Source organism: Calypte anna, chromosome 18 (genome assembly GCF_003957555.1).
Source record: "Calypte anna isolate BGI_N300 chromosome 18, bCalAnn1_v1.p, whole genome shotgun sequence".
In the NCBI taxonomy this organism is placed as follows: domain Eukaryota; kingdom Metazoa; phylum Chordata; class Aves; order Apodiformes; family Trochilidae; genus Calypte; species Calypte anna.
In genome coordinates this window covers 2,802,007-2,820,993 of record NC_044263.1, presented here as the reverse complement: position 1 = coordinate 2,820,993, position 18,987 = coordinate 2,802,007, and the positions used below count along the sequence as shown (strand labels likewise).

General features: G+C 41.0%; 1 protein-coding gene across 1 annotated transcript in view; it reads left to right on the top strand.

The window, feature by feature from the left end:
* The window catches only part of CEP112 (centrosomal protein 112), a 158,778-nt gene that overhangs the window by 67,479 nt on the left and 72,312 nt on the right, over window positions 1-18,987 (top strand). Inside the window, exon 21 of the mRNA XM_030461669.1 lies at window positions 5,359-5,541. Coding sequence (XP_030317529.1) covers window positions 5,359-5,541 — 183 coding nt within the window. The remainder of the gene's footprint in view (window positions 1-5,358; window positions 5,542-18,987) is intronic.

Sequence of the window (18,987 nt, the reverse complement as noted above, 5' to 3'; positions counted from 1 at the left end):
CTCACTGTACCCTTGCTGTTTACAGAATTGCTAACCAAACAGATGGGTATTTACACTGTCTCCTTCAGGCATCTAACTCGTGTCTGATTCAGAGTTAAAAGCCTCAGCTCCCTGAACACCAAACAGAATCAACTTTTGGGGGAGATGATTCCAGGAGCATAAATTGGTGCCTGCAGTAAATAGCAAGTCAGGCTGTGAACACTTCTGAAGTCGAGTTCTCAGTGTTCAAAGAAGGCCCTTGGATAAACTCTGAATCCCTAAACAAAGACTACATACAGAAAATTCTGTCTGAGGGTCTGCTACAAACAGGCATTTGCAGTGACTCAAGGTGTATATGGCAAGGAATATTTCTCTTTGCAGCCTGCATGGGCTTTGCTGGGCCAGAGGAATGGGACCTCCTGAGCCTGTGGTTTCATCACAGGGATGCAACTTCATTTCCAGTGTGTTGGTGATGTAAAAACTAATTTATTTCCTGGGAAGACAGGGGAATTGAGGTGAGGTTTGTGCTGCCCATCCTTTAAAAATGTTAAAGATCTGCAAACTCTTTGTAAGTAAAAATGTAGAGGTTTAGTATTTTATATATGTAGGGATAGGTTGGGTGTTGTGGTGAGGAGGATAAACCAGACTGCAGTTTGGCTGATAAACCAGCTTGCCTCTTTTAGAAGATTTCTTGCTATCCTTAATCTGCAGTTGAAATACAGTTAGTAGTAGTTGTCTATAAAGTAAAACACAGCAGGGAACACAGTTATGCCCATTAAATTCTTGCAGCCTGCACTGAAATTGGAAGTACCATGCATTGGTTCTGCATGTCCATCACCCTGTATGTATTTATTACTTCAGTGGTAACATGTAGTTTTGCACATTTTTTTTTTACTGCCCTGTTTGTCCTTGGCTTGTTTACAGCCCTTTTATCTTGGGAGTACTTTGGGTTCCATGTGATAGCAAAATCTCCTAAAAATGTGTACGTTTGAAATCCGTGTGATTTATGTGCTGCAGAGTGGTTCTGGCAGCCTCCCTTGCCTCCCAGTGAAGATTCCTCTTTTCTGCTCAAAGTTATGCTAAGCCAGAGCCCAGCATGATTAATACTCATTCCTCCAGCCTCTTCTATCAGATTACTTTTAGAAGCAATGTATTTGTGGAGATGGGTAATCCCCATATCCTCGTGAAACACACACGTTTATTTATAGGCTTAGGAGACAGAAAATGCTTGATTTTCCCAGAGTTGTTATTAGGGAATAGATCATCTGCTGTATGTGGGCTGGGCAGACTTTAGGGCTGGTTTTGAGCAGAGTAATGAGGATGAAGACACCTGATTTCCAAGAGAGAATTGCTGCAAGACACATGTGCCATATGCACCTTGTCCAAGTGAGTTTAGGTCTTTGCCATATGTGACTTCTTGGTGACTTCTCAGAAGTTGAGTAATGCCAAAATAGCCCTAATAAAATCACCTTTCCATGCAGAGCTGTGTTTTATAGAGGTGTCCCAAGATTTCTAGAATTGAGGATGTAAATTTACCTGGGTTTTCATCCTTTAGTGTCAAATACTTATTGTGGCAGCTACATTTTTCAACGAGGTAGTGAGCTAGCTAATTTCCTACAAAAAGAATTTCCTACAAAAACTCACTTGTTCTTGAGAACCAGTTGGAATTGCTCTAAAAATGCAAAGCCTAAAGTTAGTCTGAGATGTAAAAGTGGTAGAAGGCTTTGGCTATGTTAGTGACTTAAAGGTATTTGCTGACATTAATCATATTACAAGTACTTGGGTTCTGAAAATACCTTCTGCAACCAGCTGGCTATTTACTGTAGATCTTTTTTCTTCAGATGTACAAATTGAACCAGTGCTAACAACAGTCTGATTTCTCTTGATGTGATTCACTTTATTAGATTCTTTCTCATTTTAGCAGCTTGTTCTTTAGCACCTCCTTGTGTAGGTGCAGTTAAATCTGCCCATGTTGGAAAGCACCAGCTGTGTTTGGCAGTCACTATGGGGGTCTCTGTGTGTTGATGCTAGTGAAAGCTGGCCAAGGTTGTGGGATAATCCATTTTTAGCTGTTTCTTAAAAATTTGTTCTTTTTTCTCTACAAGAGTTGGGTAAATATTGTTAAATTTCAGTTAAAAGCAGAAATTAAAACTAAAAGGTGTAGTTCTGCTGATGGCTTAAGAAATAAGCTGTTGGCTGTTGCTTTGAGTATGGTTCTGTCATAGAAAATGCTGAGGGAATTAAAAAATGAAGAATTCATGTAAGACAAGGTCATAATTTTAAGATACTTGCTACTACCAGTGTTTAACAGTGTGAAACAACCACCTGGGGTCAGACAGTTCTGATTGTTTCAGTGTCCAGATCATGGCTGGAGATAGGAACAGATGTGCTGAGAAGAAAATAAAGAGAATTTCATCATTTGGGAGGGCAAAATGAGGAATACCTAAGCCACAATGAATACAAAGTGATTATGTTAATCAGGCACACACTATTATTTAATGAATGTTTCATTTCAGTGCTGCCCTTGGTTCCCATTGTGAATATGGTGTTGCCTGTCTGAAATGCAGAGCACCTCAAGCTGTCTTCTGGACACTTATGTCCTGGATTTGGACATTTCAATGTAATTTGATGACATGCTAAGTGTCTAGGGATAAATGGAGAAAGCTCTCAACACAAAACAAGTTTTAAAGGAGGTGGTTTTGTTACAGCATTCATCAAGGTGCTCCCTGCCTCCAAGAAGAAACAGGATCCATACTGATTCATGGAGAATTAATAGGGTTTTCCTGTAGGTCTCTGGGATGAAGTCCTACTGTTGCTGAGTTGTTTTCTTCCTTTTGTTGGTATACGCTAATTCTTTTTTCATATTAAAAAACCCCAAACAACAAGACAAGAATGAGAGAGGGAGGAGTGGAAGAAAAACTGTGTTGCTTGGCAGCAGTTCTGAGGAGAGCAGGAGGTTCAGCTGAGTGTTCACTGGAGCAGTCAAATAGCTTCTCAGTCTCTTCATGATTTGTCCTGGAATATTTTGTTGGTTACAAATGTGGTTTACTTGTTAATGATCAGTAGGGAAGATGGGCTTCTAAGTCTTAAAACTTCAAGGAACAAAATGCTCTCTTCCCCATGTTCTGTTTCCACCTCTGCTCCCTGCCTGGAAAAACCTCTGAAAACCAAACCCAAACCATCCTGGGGAACCCAACACTTGGGTTTAAGTGCTGAGGGTTTGTTTTTTTTTTCCTTCAAGAAATTTGCCTTTTATAAAACATCTCCCCTCACACCACTGTCTTTTCTGCTTCCATGGACACCCCTCCAGAAGGACCCTGGTCCCTCTTTGTTCTTTCCACCCCTTCAATTCAAAGCCATCGTTTGTCATATGAAGGCTGGAGGTGAAGAGATTCCTAAATAAACTGGAATTACTTTAGTTGGGTGACCTGGTGACATATACGTGTATCATGTAACTGGCTGAAGTAGTGGGATCTGTCCTTTGCCCCCTTCCAGCACGCATTCCCTGCCTTCTGCCAATTCTTGTTTTTAGTTAAAAAAGCAAAAACCTAAGTCATTGAACTTCCCACAACAAACTGTCTTGCCCCAGACCTACATGGCACAACCAGCTGAAAATCCAGTAATTAAAAGAGACTGAATAAAAAGACCTCTCTTATTGACATGCTTTCTTTTTAATGAGCTCTGTTTTATGAAAAACTGTGAAACGTTTTTTGCCATAACTCAGGCAAAGCCTTTAAAAATGATTTTAGGGAGGAAAGAGTCTTTCTTTTGGGCACATTAAGGCCACCAATAACGTCTGCAGAGAAACCAGTTTTGTAGGCAAACCTTGGACAAAACCCGGACTTAAAGAACTTTGTGCAAGGATTCCAGGCCCAGTAGAGATAATAAATGCCTCCTGGGGGTTTAACTCCTCTGAGGACTTCAGATATCTGTTAATGAGTATTTTAGTACTATTAATAAGATAGATATCTTAAACCATAGAATTTTGCATCTGTTCTACTCACTCCCTTTCCAGCAGGATGCTCGGAGCTGCAGCCCAGCTCTTGGATCTTACTTTCCACCTCAGCATACGCCCAGCTGGAGTTGGAGAAAACCCGGGGGCTTTTTTACTCCAAATTTAAAACCCCAAAAGCCACTCAAACAGCCAATATCATCCCAGAATTGAATGCTACAGCTTTAAGATCAGGTGCTGGGGCGCTCTCGGCGCACACACACAGCTCCTCCCGTTGGCTTTTTTTTTTTTTTTTTATTCCCCTTTCTCACGCAGCGCCCATATTCGCCATAAGAGCGTTTTTTGTTTTGTTTTTTTTTTTTCCCCTAATTTCTTTTTTTTCCTCCTCCGAAATCCACCAAAACTGAAGAAAAATCCAAGTGACTGTTCTTTAGCAGCTGTGTGGCCCGGAGTTCAGTGGGGAAGCGGCTTCCTGCCGTCCCTATTCATCACCTGCTTCAAAGGCGGGCGGGCTGCTCCAGTGTGCAGGCCAGGTAGGGTGCCATTGTGCGCAGGCGGGGAGGATTAGTATCAAAGCTGCAGCAACCAGGGCCTTGGTCTCGGGCTGCCATTCAGGCTAGCAGGGAGAGGCTAAGAGTGGCCAAGGTCACAGCATCCAGTGTGGTTCGGACTGGGAAAGGATCCTGAGAATAGAGGGCTTCTTATGAAATCATGGCGCAAGCTTGCGGCACAGCAGGTGCCCTTCTGGAACACATACATCTGTTTATGTTGGGATAGCGTAGCTGACAACGGGATAATAGAGCTTTGTTGGGGTTTTTTAATCATTTTCTTTCTTTTTCTTTTAGATATATGTATATATATATATATATCTAAAAGCAGGCAACTGTATATCCAACGGGCGTTGCGGAATGTCGAGGGAAGAGCGTTCGCTTTGGAAATCATAAAGAAATCTGTAAAAGATTTAATTGCTGGAGTGGGGGGGTTTTGTGTGTGTGTGTGTGTATACTTAAGAGAAGGGGAGAGCAGGCTGCCTGTTAACCATTTAGGCTCCTCAGCCCTGCTGATGAGCAGCAGCAGGACACGGGAGGGGGGGACTGGTCACAGAATGCGATAATGCAAATTTTATTTTATTATTTTATTTCTTTTTCCGTACGCTCCGACTTTTGTACCAAGAAATTGGTTAAGGATGCGCTGGATTTGCTGGGTTTGTCTCCATTGTTGGGATTGTCTGGAGGAATTCTGTCACGCTCACAGTGTCTTTTTTTTTTTTTTTTTTTTTCTTTCCTTGAGAAAGGTGAGGTAAGAGTGACGTAAAAAATAAAATCGCCAACTCGATGAAATTAAAGGGGGGAAATTAAGCTGTAGACGAGTTGTCATGACGACAAGGATGTTCTGTTGATGAACTGTACTCCTCCCTGTCCAATCAGATAGTGGAGCTGAAGCTGGAGCATGAACAGGAGAAGACGCACCTATTCCAGCAGCACAACGCAGAGAAGGACGCCCTGGTCCGAGACCATGGACGGGAAATCGAGAAAAGGGAAAAACTGCTCCGCGCTGCCATGGCACAGCACGAGAGTCAAACTCAAGAAAGCAGGAAACGAGATGCCCAGGTAACGATCAATAATGTTTGAAAGGCTTATTAGAAAATGCTAATAGTGAGGGTTTCCTGTTTGCCAGCATTGTTGGTGATGCACGCTGTGGGAGCCTTAGCGAAACTGGCACGGAAACGTGATTTTGGGTTTCTTTTTCCTTTTTTTTTTTTTTTTCCCTCTTTTTTTCCCGCTTTCCCCCCTCCCTTCCCACTGCTGAATAGGGCTTTAACTGCAAAAACCACAGGTAGCCAGATTAAAAATCCCATGGTGCGCTATAACTCGGCCTATTTATAATCTTGTCTCTTTCTCTTTCATGATGGATTTGTTTAAGAAAAAAAGGTATCTGTTCTTTTCCCCCCCCCCAGCCCTCACACGCACCCCTCCTTTTCTCCTTCCTGGCCAAATCCATATGAATTATATCTGCTTCATTAGTAAAAAATTTTTTTTGTTTGAAATCCCTGCAGGTAACTCACGGATGGTTTTATTTCATTCTGTTCATATCTTTTTTTGTTTCAGTTTTGCATTCTAGATTTGCATTGTGTGTTTGGCTACGTGTTGGTGGCTGTTTGCTGAGATGATGTGGATTTGGGGTTGCTTTACCCTCACGTTTCTTTTCCGACACACACACGCACCCCTCCCATCCTCCATCTCTGTGGTCACTGTTGGAAGCCATTTGGCAGAATAATCCCCAGCTGGGGTAGCATTTGACTCTTCAAACTTCTGGATGAAATGCGCCCTGTCAGCATGGAAAATGATCTTTATGAGTTTTCAGTTCAAAAACCATCTTATTGCTTTTTTTTTTTCCCCAATGTATTTTGTAAAGATGGCATGGTGTCTTTTCCCAAGATCCTACCCTAAAAAGGCCTGCAGTGGCAATATTTAGAAATGTAAGGTGATTTTGTAGCTTAAAGAGTATTCAGAAAATGGTCTTTAGTAATCAGCATTAGAATTACTCAGCATGCATGGATTATTTTATACCAAAACTGGAGATTTTGGTAAGGCATCTTTAGCGGCGTTTGTTTGCCGCGCACCACCGCCTTCCCTACGAGATGTAAGACTCTGACATTGAGGCATTTTCACTTTACTTGCCTGTAGACTGGTAGGCTGTGTCTTTCTGGCAACTCTAATGGAGCTAAGTGAAAATGAAGATCTATTTTTTAATAATTTTTTTGTTGTTACCATTGTATAACTCAGGCTCTGTCGAAATCAAACAAACGGCTTGTAGGGGGAGGATGAGGGTGAGGTTGCAGAGCCAGGATTCATATCTCCCTTTCCACCATCATGGTTTTCCAAGGAAAACGAAAGATACTTTTGGGAGAACGCGTGGAGGAGGAGATTCAGGTGGCTTCTGGAAAATTAAACCTTGCCTTTTAGTCTCCTCTTGCTTATAAAGGTGAACAAAGATTTAAATTTTTAAAGTGGTTGGGTTTTATCTTTGGATTATTTCCCTTTGGCCCAAGATGCATCTTAGCTCGCTGCTTGCCATCCTCTCACCTGCACTCCTGATGTCATCTTTGCCTACAAAGGCAAAGCTGTGTTAAAAAATAGATTTAAAATTATATATAGAATTGTGTTGTCTTCACACCAGCATTCATGAGTGTGTTGGTCTGGATGACACTGAATGCAATGGTAAAGGAAGTGCCTTAAATGAAATCAGAAATCTGGGAGGTGCCTTGCCAGCATCTCTCTATTCACTCTTCTTGGAGGACATTTCTAGCAAGAACTGGAGCCCAAAGTTTGGTTGTGCTTTGTGTTTGCAGTGGGATATGTAATGCTACTGCAGCTGCTATGTAAAAAAAAAACTGGAAATTATCGCAGCTCTTAGGAAAATCTGAACAGTCTGAATAGCAAAAACTTTGGCCTTTTTACAGGGCTTTTCTTTGTAGTTTGAATATCCCTGTACAGTCATTTGAACATTGCTGCCATGAGAATGACATGTAAATCAGGGAAGAAAATGCGGCTGCCTTTGACTCCAAGAGCTGTTGTTTATTTAAATTCCGGTAAGAATCTATCAGCTTTCAGGGGCACATTTTTTCCATTTTGGAAAATAAATAGTTCTTTGTTCCTTCCTCTGCTCTTTGGATTAAAAACCACTTTTCCCTTTGCAACGCGCTTACCAGACAATATTCCTGTTTCCTATGGAGTTAGGGCACATATTTTTAATAATTTTTTTTTTTTTTTTAATCTTCACATGTGTTTACTGAATGCGTGTTTTGGACATCTAACATGACTAATGGCTGTTGTAATTTATGAAACATTTGGCAGTCTTTTAACCAAGATATCACAGTGAATCTGTGAGGTGATGGGGCTTTTTAAAAACCTCTTCAAATGGAACCATGTTTGACAGCAGCAATTTTTAGAAGTGCTTTATGTTAGAGTGAAGGTGTGGTGAGACTCGAGAAGAGGCCATTTTGCTTTACTAAATGCAAAGATTCGCTGGGTATTGGAAAAAAATAATAATTAATCTTAAGCCCAAAAGAGTCGTTTAGCTTCAAGTACCCATCTCTTCAATGTGTGGTGAATGGTGTGAAAGCACCTTTATTAAAGGTATTCCTTGTTCTTCTTTCTGAAATCTTTTCCCATATGAAAGAGTAGGCAATGTTGAAAATATGTTTTTCTTCCTGCATTACTAAAGACACCTATGACTGAGTACTGTGGAACAATTGATTTTACTGTTACTGAAAAGGTCTAATTATTTTTTATTGCATATCCAAGCCATCTACTTTCACATAGGTCTTCAGCTCCTGTGGAAGGTAGTATATAAAATGGTTGGATTTTATTCAAATATGAGTACATTTATTAAAGCTTTACTCAGAACTAAAGTAAAAAAATTAAGATTTCATTACACTGACAGTTTTTACTTAACTATAAAATAATGTTACTACTTGTTTGAAATACAAGTTTCATACGTGGTAAGGGAAGAGACTTAATCACTTTTTGTATTGCTGATGAATTTCTGGATAACAATTGCATTCCACTTAAGCTCTTGGATTTATCCATTTCTAGGAGGTTTGCTTTGATTTTTTCACCTAGGGTTATAATGCTTGGGGAGGAGTAAATTGACATGTAGGTCAATAAAAGTCAAAGCAGTACAAAGGCTTTTATACCATGCTGTGTTCTTGTAGTCTTTTAAATCCTATATGTTTTATGTGAGCTGCCATAATATTGTTATTCTTTAAAGAGTAGTTAATAATACAGGATTCTTTTTTAAAGGGTGGTTTTGAATCACGACTTCTATTTATTTAGATTATTTTACATCTGGATTTTCTTTAGGATCCTTTTTAAGCTACAGTTTGGTTGGTCGTTTATTCCCACCTTCCATCTCTCTTTATACAATAGTTCACCAAACAGGGAAACTCCTTTTGTTTGCATAAAACCAGCTTTGCTACTGAATTGGCTATTTGCTGAAGCAAGGCTTCTAATTCCAGCAGGCTGTGCATCCTGTTTGCTTCTGCAAACTAAGCCAGGTTAGGAAATTTTACTAACTTCTGCCCCATGGGCTGTGGTACCAGCTGTACCCTGAGATTTTCCCTTTATCCTGCTCATCCCAGCATCCAACACGTGCCCTCAGCCAGCTCAAAGGTTTCCATGTTCCAGCTGCCATACAAAGTTGGATCATTTTCCTTCTTGTTCTTCAACTGTTGACCTTTGGGCAAGAAGAAGAAAAAAATTGTACCCCTGGCACTTCAAATACAGCCCTTTGCACTAAAGCAAGAGGAAAAAAAAGTTTCTATAAGGAAATGGAATTCTCTTTCCAGGTTCTGCTATGAAATAATTGGTGAAGCCACTGTTTCCATCCATCTGTAATTGGGTCAGGAGGAGCTGGAACACCAAGGAAGATTTTGCCAGTTTTTGTTACTGCCATCCCAGAGTTTCATTTTAACATCTACTGCTCATGCTCTCAACCATGGGGCTGCTTGAAGAGATGGTCACTGGTGTTTAGGGGTGTCAAGGCTCTCAATAAACCATTATTAGTAGGGCAAAGCTCCAGCAGTTCTGAGGTCATAGGAACACACAGATTGGGAATGGAAAGTGTGATAAAAAGAGCAAGCCAGAGGCATCAAGAAGAGTTAATAAGGTATTTTCCCATGGCTGAAGTATCAGCTTCCTTTTTCCCATGGCCAAAGTATCTGCTTCCTTTTTCCTTGCTGGTTTTTTGCCCTTCTTGTAATCCTCTTGGCCTTTACCATCCTGGTTCCCTTTACCTTAGAACCAGCAGCTTTTTCCTTGGAGCCCAGTGTACAGGGCAGACTTTCACTCCTCCTCTTAGAAAATTTGCTTTTTCTGCAACTGTTGCTTTGTTCCTCATTTTGTCTGAATTAATTCTGAGCTCTTTGAGCCTGCTGGGTTAACACTATAAAAAGAAAACCAGTCAGGATCATTATTTTCATTCCAGCAATGATCATTCTTTTTGTTCCAACAAATCCTTGACATATGTTTGTAGTTTTGTACAGACAGTTAATGTATCAACAAAGTGGGGGGAAACTGGAGAGATTTATCTGACCTCCATCTATCTATGTGGTCAGTCTGCAGTGGTACTGAGCTGGTTGTGATGGGGAGAGCTTTATCAACCACTGATAAGAAAATACAAGGGGAAAAAAAATAGAAATATTACAGACTTGTTAAGTGATAACTGGCTGCCCCAACACATGCACCATTTCTGTCTGTAAGTGCTACCTCAGCAGCAGCTTTTCAGTGCTTTACTAACACAGAAGGAATTTGGGAGCATTTGTTTCACAATGGGAGACTCCCTTAAACTTTGATCTGAAAGATCCTATTGTTACTGTACTGATAAATCACTGATCATCTCTTCTGCTCCAGCTAATTGTCCCCATATCTCAAAACACCAGTCCTCAGGGTAGCTGTGGAAGCACTTGGCTTGATTGTGCCTGGAGGATGCAGATAGATGCAGCCTGTGAAACATTCAGATGGTGGTAGTGCTACTGAAGTCACTTCTGTACAGAACTTGGTGTAAATAAATTGTGACTCATTTTTTCTTTGACTTCTTTTTCTTTTCTGAGTCGAAGATGTCTTTGGCATGAGAAGAAATGCATTGTTTGCTACACAGGCTTTCTCTGCAGACAATCTAAATGATGGAGTTGCAATCCAAATATTTGTTATATTTTATGTGGGAAATCTGGAGAGAGACAACCATTCCCTTTTAGCCTTTCCTAAACAAAAGCCTTTGGCTATGTTGCAGCATAGTTAATTTACCACCAGTCAACCCAGCATAATGGACATGACTGGTGATGTAAAATATTTAAAGTACCAAATATTTGTTGCAGCACTTGCATGGGTTTTGGGTTTGTTTGTTATTCATTGTCTGCTGACTCAGAATGGGAATAGATCCCACTGATGGGGAAGATCTACTGAAATCCAGGGACTGATGCTGGGTCCTGTAGAGACAGCCAAACTGGGCTTTAACTGATAATATTACTGTGAAGCTGAGAAGTAATGAAATAGCCAAATACACCAGGTTCCTGGGGAAATACCCCTGTGCACCTTTCCTGCTCAGCTGAAGCCACATTTGTTGTTCCTCCTGCTTCAAGTCCCCACTTCTAAGCTGCTTCTCTTTGAGATGCCTTTGAAAAGCCTGTTGAACAAGCAAGAACCATCTGCCTCTTCCTTGCTGAATGGACCCATCAAAGTGTTCTCCTCCTGTACTGGGTGATCAGCTCTGATCTCTTCCCCATTTTTCCTTGACTCACCGTTTTTACGACCTGTCTGAAATTAGATGGGGAGGAATTTGGTGCAGGAGGGGTGACTTTGCATCCTCCTCTGTCTTTTTATACTTCAGGCTGTTCAGCATTTGGAATCTTTGCTAAGGACATTTTTTGAAGCCATACATAATGGTGCATAAATTAAAGTTTGCTGATTAAAAGTGTTAGGTTAGCCTAGGAGGGAACTGACATTTTGTGCTGTCTACTGTGTATGTAAAAGAGAAAGCAGTTGCCATAGAAACTGCCTCATCACATCATGTGAACTCTGATTCTGAGATGGAGTTCTTTTCAGCAAAATGGACTTTCTGTACACAGAATGTGAAATTGGATCTATATGATAGTTGTTCTAACACTGTAGTAAACACTGGGTCTTTTTTTGGATTTGCTTTTAAATCTTGTCAGCTGAAAAAGCAGAGGATTTAATTTCACTTGTGTAGAGACAGGGTGTGTATCGTGTGGCAGTAATTGCATTCTATAGCAGTGCTCCCTGTTTAGGAAAAAGTGATTATTTCCTGCACAGAAGTTAATAAATAATAGAATAATTTCTCTGAAAAAGACATCAGATTTGTCTTGCTTCTCAGTGGGGTCAAGGATCTTTATGCCAGTTTTTAACAGCCCTTCTAGGTGTGGCCCTTGCATACAGGGTGTGGCTTTGCTTGTAGGATTTCTGAGTGATGATTCCAATGAATAATGAACATGAACAGACAGTAAGCTCAGACAAACCTCATTTATTGAGCTTCCTGAAGGTCCTGGTGGGCTCATTCCTCCAGATAACACAGTTTGAGGTCTGTGTGAGGGGCAGCCCTGCTCTCCAAGATGCTGACCACTTCCCCCCAAGAGATCCCATCCCAGAGGGTTTGTTGTGTCCTGTCAGCCAGGTTCTTGGTGCAGATGTTAAATCAGATCAGCCCCACTTGACCTTTCAGAAGTTCTGCTTGTAGCTGGTTGCCTGTTGACTCCTCATCAAACCCAGTGGTCCAGCACATCCAGCCTGTCCCTTCAGACTGACTCTACTGCTGCTATAAAGTCTGTATCAAAAACCTTGCCAAAATCAAGATAAAAGACATTGACAGCTCTCCCCTTCCTACAGAGTCAGGCATTTCATTGTAGAGGACACTCAGTTTGCTCCAGAATGATTTGCCCTCAGTATATCCAAGTTGGCTGCTTCCAATGCCCCTTTTATTCCTCCAATGCCCCTTTTATTCCTCCAATGCCCCTTTTATTCCTCCAATGTCCCTTTTATTCCTCCAATGACCCTTTTATTCCCCATGTGCCAGAAAATTAATTTAATGGAGTTTTACTCCATAAATGTTCCAGGGTTAGAGGTGTCCTGCCTATGACTACCTACTGAGGTGCTATGTATTGCAAATTAAATAGTTAATTTTTATTTTAAAGACCATGCTTATTCCCTTTTCCCTTCTGCTATAGAGAGATTACCTAAAATCAATTTAGTCTCTCTTCCTTAGGTCAGCAGATGTTAATTCCATTCACTCCCTGCCACCATAAATCAAGTTTTGAACAGTAGTCTAGCTCTAAAATGATTTATTGGATAGGAGAGATTTTATGATCCATTCAGTTCCTCAATTCAAAGGTATTAGAAATACCAAATGAAAGAATGAAACACTAGAAGAGAAATTATGACAATCTGCAGCTTGCAATGTTAACACCACTTGTTTTGGCAGTATTACTGGTCTTAAAACAATAGGATCCATATGGATGCTAATTTCCCCAATTTTGAGTAATAAATACAACCTCTTTATGGCTTAAGTAATGATATTACTCAATACCACTGCGGGGTCCAAGCAGAGGGTTTCATGATGAGGTAATAAATAGCAATTTTGGAGAGCTGATTATTTGTATTTTTCTTTTATGTGGTTTGTGATGGGGGGAAAAAGGGATCAGAGAGCCAGTGAGCAGCCTTGCCCTCTCCTGTAGCTGACATGCTTTGGCTGAGGATATGTCAGCTGGGAAATATGAGCCCATCCATAAAGCTCCACACACTCCCACATGAAAGTCTTCTGGAGAAACCTTCAAGTGGAAAACAAGTAACAAATTGCAGCTGAGCTGCTTATGGCACAGAGCAGTGTCCTGGGCATCCCACCACAGCTCTGCTGAGCCCTCCATGGATGGCTTGGGGCAGAAAGAACAATGGGAATCTTCTCTGCTTTTCCTGTTTCATGGGCAGGAGCAATGGGGAAAGGGGGAAAAACCCAACCCCCTGTTATCTGTGGCTCTTCAGAGTCTCTCTTTCTGCCTGAGATGTCAGGAATTAGCTGAAAGAGGTTCCCCACCTTTTCCAGGCATTCAGCTCAGAAGAAAACATCACTTCTCTCTCTTTCTGAGCTGGACCTGTTGCCCACCGGAACCTGGGAGGCCTTGGTGTTGTTCCACCTTTCCTATCCTGCTGCCTTATCTCCTCCTGCCTTTTTCTGTTTGTTTTCCTACAAGCCCAGATAAGCTCAGGGCTTTTAGGGTGATGCATTTGGGGACATTCCAGATAGAGAAAGCTTTGCCTCAGCTTTGGGCTTTGGACATGTGTCTGTGTTCCCATTTTCAGAACTTTGTGTCCTCATTGCAGTTTGTCTGATTTTCTTGGAAACTTGTTCCTTTTTTCCCCATTTCCTCTTCGTTTCCTCTTCGTTTCCTCTTTGTTCCCTCTTCGTTCCCTCATTTTCCTCTTCGTTTCCTCTTTGTTTCCCTCTCCTTTCCCTCTCCTTTCCCTCTCCTTTCCCTCTCCTTTCCCTCTCCTTTCCCTCTCCTTCCCCTCTCCTTTCCCTCTCCTTCCCCTCTCCTTCCCCTCTCCTTTCCCTCTCCTTTCCCTCTCCTTTCCCTCTCCTTTCCCTCTCCTTTCCCTCTCCTTTCCCTCTCCTTTCCCTCTCCTTCCCTCTCCTTTCCCTCTCCTTTCCCTCTCCTTTCCCTCTCCTTTCCCTCTCCTTTCCCTCTCCTTTTCCCTCTCCTTTCCCTCTCCTTTCCCTCTCCTTTCCCTCTCCTTTTCCCTCTCCTTTCCCTCTCCTTTTCCCTCTCCTTTCCCTCTCCTTTTCCCTCTCCTTTCCCTCTCCTTTTCCCTCTCCTTTCCCTCTCCTTTTCCCTCTCCTTTCCCTCTCCTTTCCCTCTCCTTTCCCTCTCTTTTCCCTCTCTTTTCCCTCTCCTTTCCCTCTCCTTTCCCTCTCCTTTCCCTCTCTTCCCTCAAACAAAACCAAACCAAATTAAAACCAAAATACATCCTTTTACCACACCTTACATTGAATCTGAAGTCAGCCAGTGGAGCTGCTCTTGCCCAGTCACCCTTGAAAACAATGATTGCCATTTGACTTCACCAAATACACTTTCTTTATTTTGAAAGAGTGGCAGAGACTCTGACAGTGATTTAAAGTCTTTAGTGTTGATTTCTTGCAAAAAAAAAAAAAAAAATTCACAGTATGACTTTACTGTAGACTTTTTTCCCCCAATTATTCTACATGTTGGCAGCAAATTAGCTTTGAGGGAATATTGTGCACATCATAGCTCTCTGCTGAGGTACTGGGGAGGCAGTTTTGGATCTTTTAGCTCAGTCAAGCCACTGACTGACGTTCATGTCTCCTCTTTCTGTAGATTTGAAAGACTTCCTTCTGACAGGGAAGGTGATGTGGTAAAAAAAAGCAAAAAAAAAAAAAGCCAAAGTAGAAGAAATGATTGGCAAAGTGGTGGTATCATCAAATGTTCAAAGACTTTGCAAATTGAAGCTTATTAAGCTGACATTTTTGTCTTCTATTCAGCACTAATTGGAATCCTGCCTGGGTGCATGATGTGGAAGGTACTTAATACCTGAGTGTTTATCATGACAAAGTGACAGAAATCCATGTCAAGGATGCTGTGGATCTCTGTTGGATGGAGAAAACAATAATTTTCAAAGTGCAATTACATATCTCATAGTCATTTGGATTCCTAAGTATTGAAAGTCTTTCTGAAATATAGCAAATAAGCAAACTTGATTTTGGGGCCTTAAAATATTGGCCTGATTGTAAATATTCCATCCTCAGGTTTTGAAGTTGTTATTCAGAGTTTAGAAAACCAACACTGTTGCAGTTAAAGAAATAAAAACAAAACAAAAAACAAACAAACAAAAAAAGCTTGACATAGTGTTTTTACTTAGAAAAGATCTGAAAATCCCAGGAAGAGTGAACTCTGTCTTTTGTCTGGGTTCTTCTAATGTTGCCTCTGACAGCTTGAATTCTTTTGTAGTCAGTGCCTTCTGCTGTATTGGCATCTGTAAAATGAATTTAGAAAAGAGAAACGGTGAGGAAGGTGATTTTTGGAGTACACAGAGTACACTGGAATAGTTGAAAATAGCTGCATGTTCTCCTGCTGTATTTGATGTCTTTGGGGACTTTGAGTTTGAGGTCCCTGCCTTTTAGTCTGTATCTTCATCTTGGACCTTCTGAAGTTGAATTCAGCTCTTCAATAAAACCTTTAGTATAATTCAAAGTTAATATTTAGTCAATGGTTGATGGAAATATCAAGCTGGTATTGAAATCATTGCCTGAACTGCTGCTTCTAAAAAAATCCAGATGGATCCTTGCAAAGTAATAGATTGAAAACCAAAAATACCCCTCAAAAATCAGTGTAGTCTGGGTGCTGTGTCTTACTGTAAACTCCAGCATTCCTGTAACTAAAAAGGTGTTGAGAAGCAATAGTTTAGGGGTTAATGATAATTATTTATATTGCTGGAATCCTCTCAGGGGTCTGAGTTTCCATTGTGGTAGTAAAAATAAATAAGAACAAATGATTCCTGTCCCAATAAGGATGTGCTCATAGGATGCAAGAAATCTGCAGCAAGCAGAAGGTTGAGGACCTGTGAGAATGAGGTTTATCAGGAGATTGACATGGTTTGAGCAAAAAGCAGAAGACCCAGCACATGAAGTGCTTCCCTCAAGTGCCTCTACTGATGACACAGGGAAAAACCCTTTCCATGGGTTCTCTGGAGCATTCAGAGACATCTCAAGGACATTGGGTACTTGCCATCTCTCTAGCTGCTGCTTTTATCAGAAGTTTATGTGACTGAATAGCAAGGAGAAGGAGGTGGGAAATGAGCACATGAAGAACATCTTTGTCTGTTCTAAGTTTGGGCACCCTTATAGTGATTCACATCCTTATAAAAATAGTTGTTCTTCTGTAGCTATGTTTAATAACAACTATCTGTAAGCCTTCTAACACTGTGTAGTGTGTTGATTTGCCTGTAGGGAAGCAAAATTAAAGAATAATCTGTTGTACTACTAATATTACACTATAATTGTAACTCTTGAGCTCTTGAATCCTGTTGGAGAGCAGAGGGGCAGAGAAGAGAACAGGACACAAGCTATTTCTATATTATTGCTTGCATCAGAAAATATTAAATTTCTTGCTGCAGTCAGCTGGAGGTGGTAGGAGTGTGTTTGGATGTACATGTGTGTGTACACGTGTTATTGCCCTCTAATGGATAGAAGCTGAATGGCTCAGCTTTGCAGGCTGAGGTGCCTTTCTATAGCAAAACATTATGTTCAGGGTGTCTGATATTTTCCATTTCAGAAGAATCTTGCCACGTTTATTCATAAGCCTGCTGCCTCTTTTGTGGGGAACGTTCTTTTAGTTTGTAAAATTAATTGGGAATTCAATTGAGTGCCAGAGCTTAGTGAAATGCCTTTTCTTTGTTCTCTGAAGTTGCATTTTAGCTAAACCAGAACTGCTTAAGATGTGCCAGAGTGCTAAAAATATGACATCTCTGTTCCTTCATCAACAGCCTTGGGAGAGAAAAGAGCAGAGCTTGGTCCCCTGGTCATGGTGCACCCAGAGTCTGCCCCTGCTTCACCACTCCAGGTACCCAGGACCTGCCAAGCTCCTGGGATGTGGGTGCCAGAGGAGCCACTTTTCTGGGTGACACTCAAGCTGTAGCAGGTGTTCCCTGGAGCCACCTCATCCCATCCTGCTGAGCAGCTTCCTGGCTGCTTGCCTGTGTAATTTGTTTGCTGGGGAAAGTGTGTAATGTGATGTTTATAGACTGAGGTTTCAAATCCTAGTGAGATTCCTGATAAAATCAAGTATTCTGGTGGGGCACGATAGATTAGTTTTGTTTTCCTTTATAAAATAAAATTATCTGTGAAGGTAACTTTAGATTAACCTCAGAAAGGAGGCTGCAGGTTAGTTGGAAATTGGATTTACAATTGTTTGTACAGCAAGTAGTCTGCTTCTACACTTCTTTATAGTGGAATCCCCCCCTAGCCTTATTTTTCCTAGGACTTTGTTTTCTTTCAATGAATAACTTTGGGAGAATTAAGTCTCTGAATTATATTTTTTGTCTCTGCAGCCAACAACTTTTCCTTATCAGAATTCCCAGTGCTTGTCTTTGCAGTTACATCCTGGTGTGGTGCTTTGGACACATCAGGACATTTGCTGCCAGCTTGTAGATGCATGGGACCAGAGCAGCAGTCAGGATCCAAAAGTTCTCCTCCTCTCCTGGAGCTGATTCTGATGCTGGTGTTAGGCAGTGTGGTATTTACAAAAAGGTTCCTGATGGGTGTGGATTGCAACAAGCCAAATATTCAGACTTATGAAATCATGGAAATGTTCTGGGCTAACCAGCAACTTGATTTTACCAAGCTCTGCCAAGGTATCTCTGTTCTCTCTGTGCATTAAGCTTTAGCATAATCAAATTTCTATTTATGATCCAACTGACAATCTGAATTGAGGTTGGAAGAGCAGAAGGACCAATACATGAATCAAATTCCTTTGTCATCACTGGGTTTTCATAGGAATGACTTCTCCAAGGTGTGATACAAGGCAGGATGTGCTCTTCCAGTCCTTCCCCAGGGCTGGGATGCTTCCTTCCCTCTGCTCTCCCTGTTCAGTGGAATGGGCACACAGTCACAGGACACTTCTCGTTGTCATCTGGGAGCTCACTTTGGAGCAGAAGAAATTCTCTGGTTTTATAGCTACTACATTTTCTACTCATGGTAGAAATAGGGGGGAAAAAAAGAAAAAGTTTTGTTATCAGAGGGATGTTGCAGCCCAGGATAGGGACTTTATCTGCATTTCTAAATATTGGTATTTTTCTTCTGAACATGTTTCCTAGCAAAATGGGTTTGTTTGTTGGTTTTTTTCTTTTTTTTTTTTGAGAATAGTTATTTCCCACTTACAATCCATCAGCAGCCATTGTGTGTATTGTTTAGCATCAACAGAGGAGTTTTTCTGACTGTTATTTTGATTTGCTGGCTTGGTTCGTGGGTGAATTATGAAAGCTCTGATTGTTTAGGGCACAAGAAAGGTCCAGTACATTACTGGCTCACTTAATGCATGCACATTGTGGTGGCAGTGGTAATAGCACCATTAAAGAACAAAAGGTAGCAACACATAGTAGCTCTGTATCTGGCCAATCCCCTCAAATTACCATAAATATTTGAGCAATCTGAATAGTTTTGGACTCTGTAGTAAAGCTTTCCTGTTCTTATCTGGCACTGAAGGAATGTGGAATAAAGTATTCATTTAACCAAGTATAAAAATATGTATGCTATGCAGTTCTAATCATGTGTCATTAATCAGAAAATACTGCAGAAACTCTGACAAATTAAAAACACAAGGATGGGTCTGCAAGGGCTTTTTCAGTCATTAAAAAGCTGCTTCACCTCTCAGGCAAACTATTTAATGGCAACTTCTTGCTCAGTGTACTGACATCTTCAAAGGCTCTGACATCTGTCGGCCTTTGAACTACCATTAAAAAATATTATCCCATTTC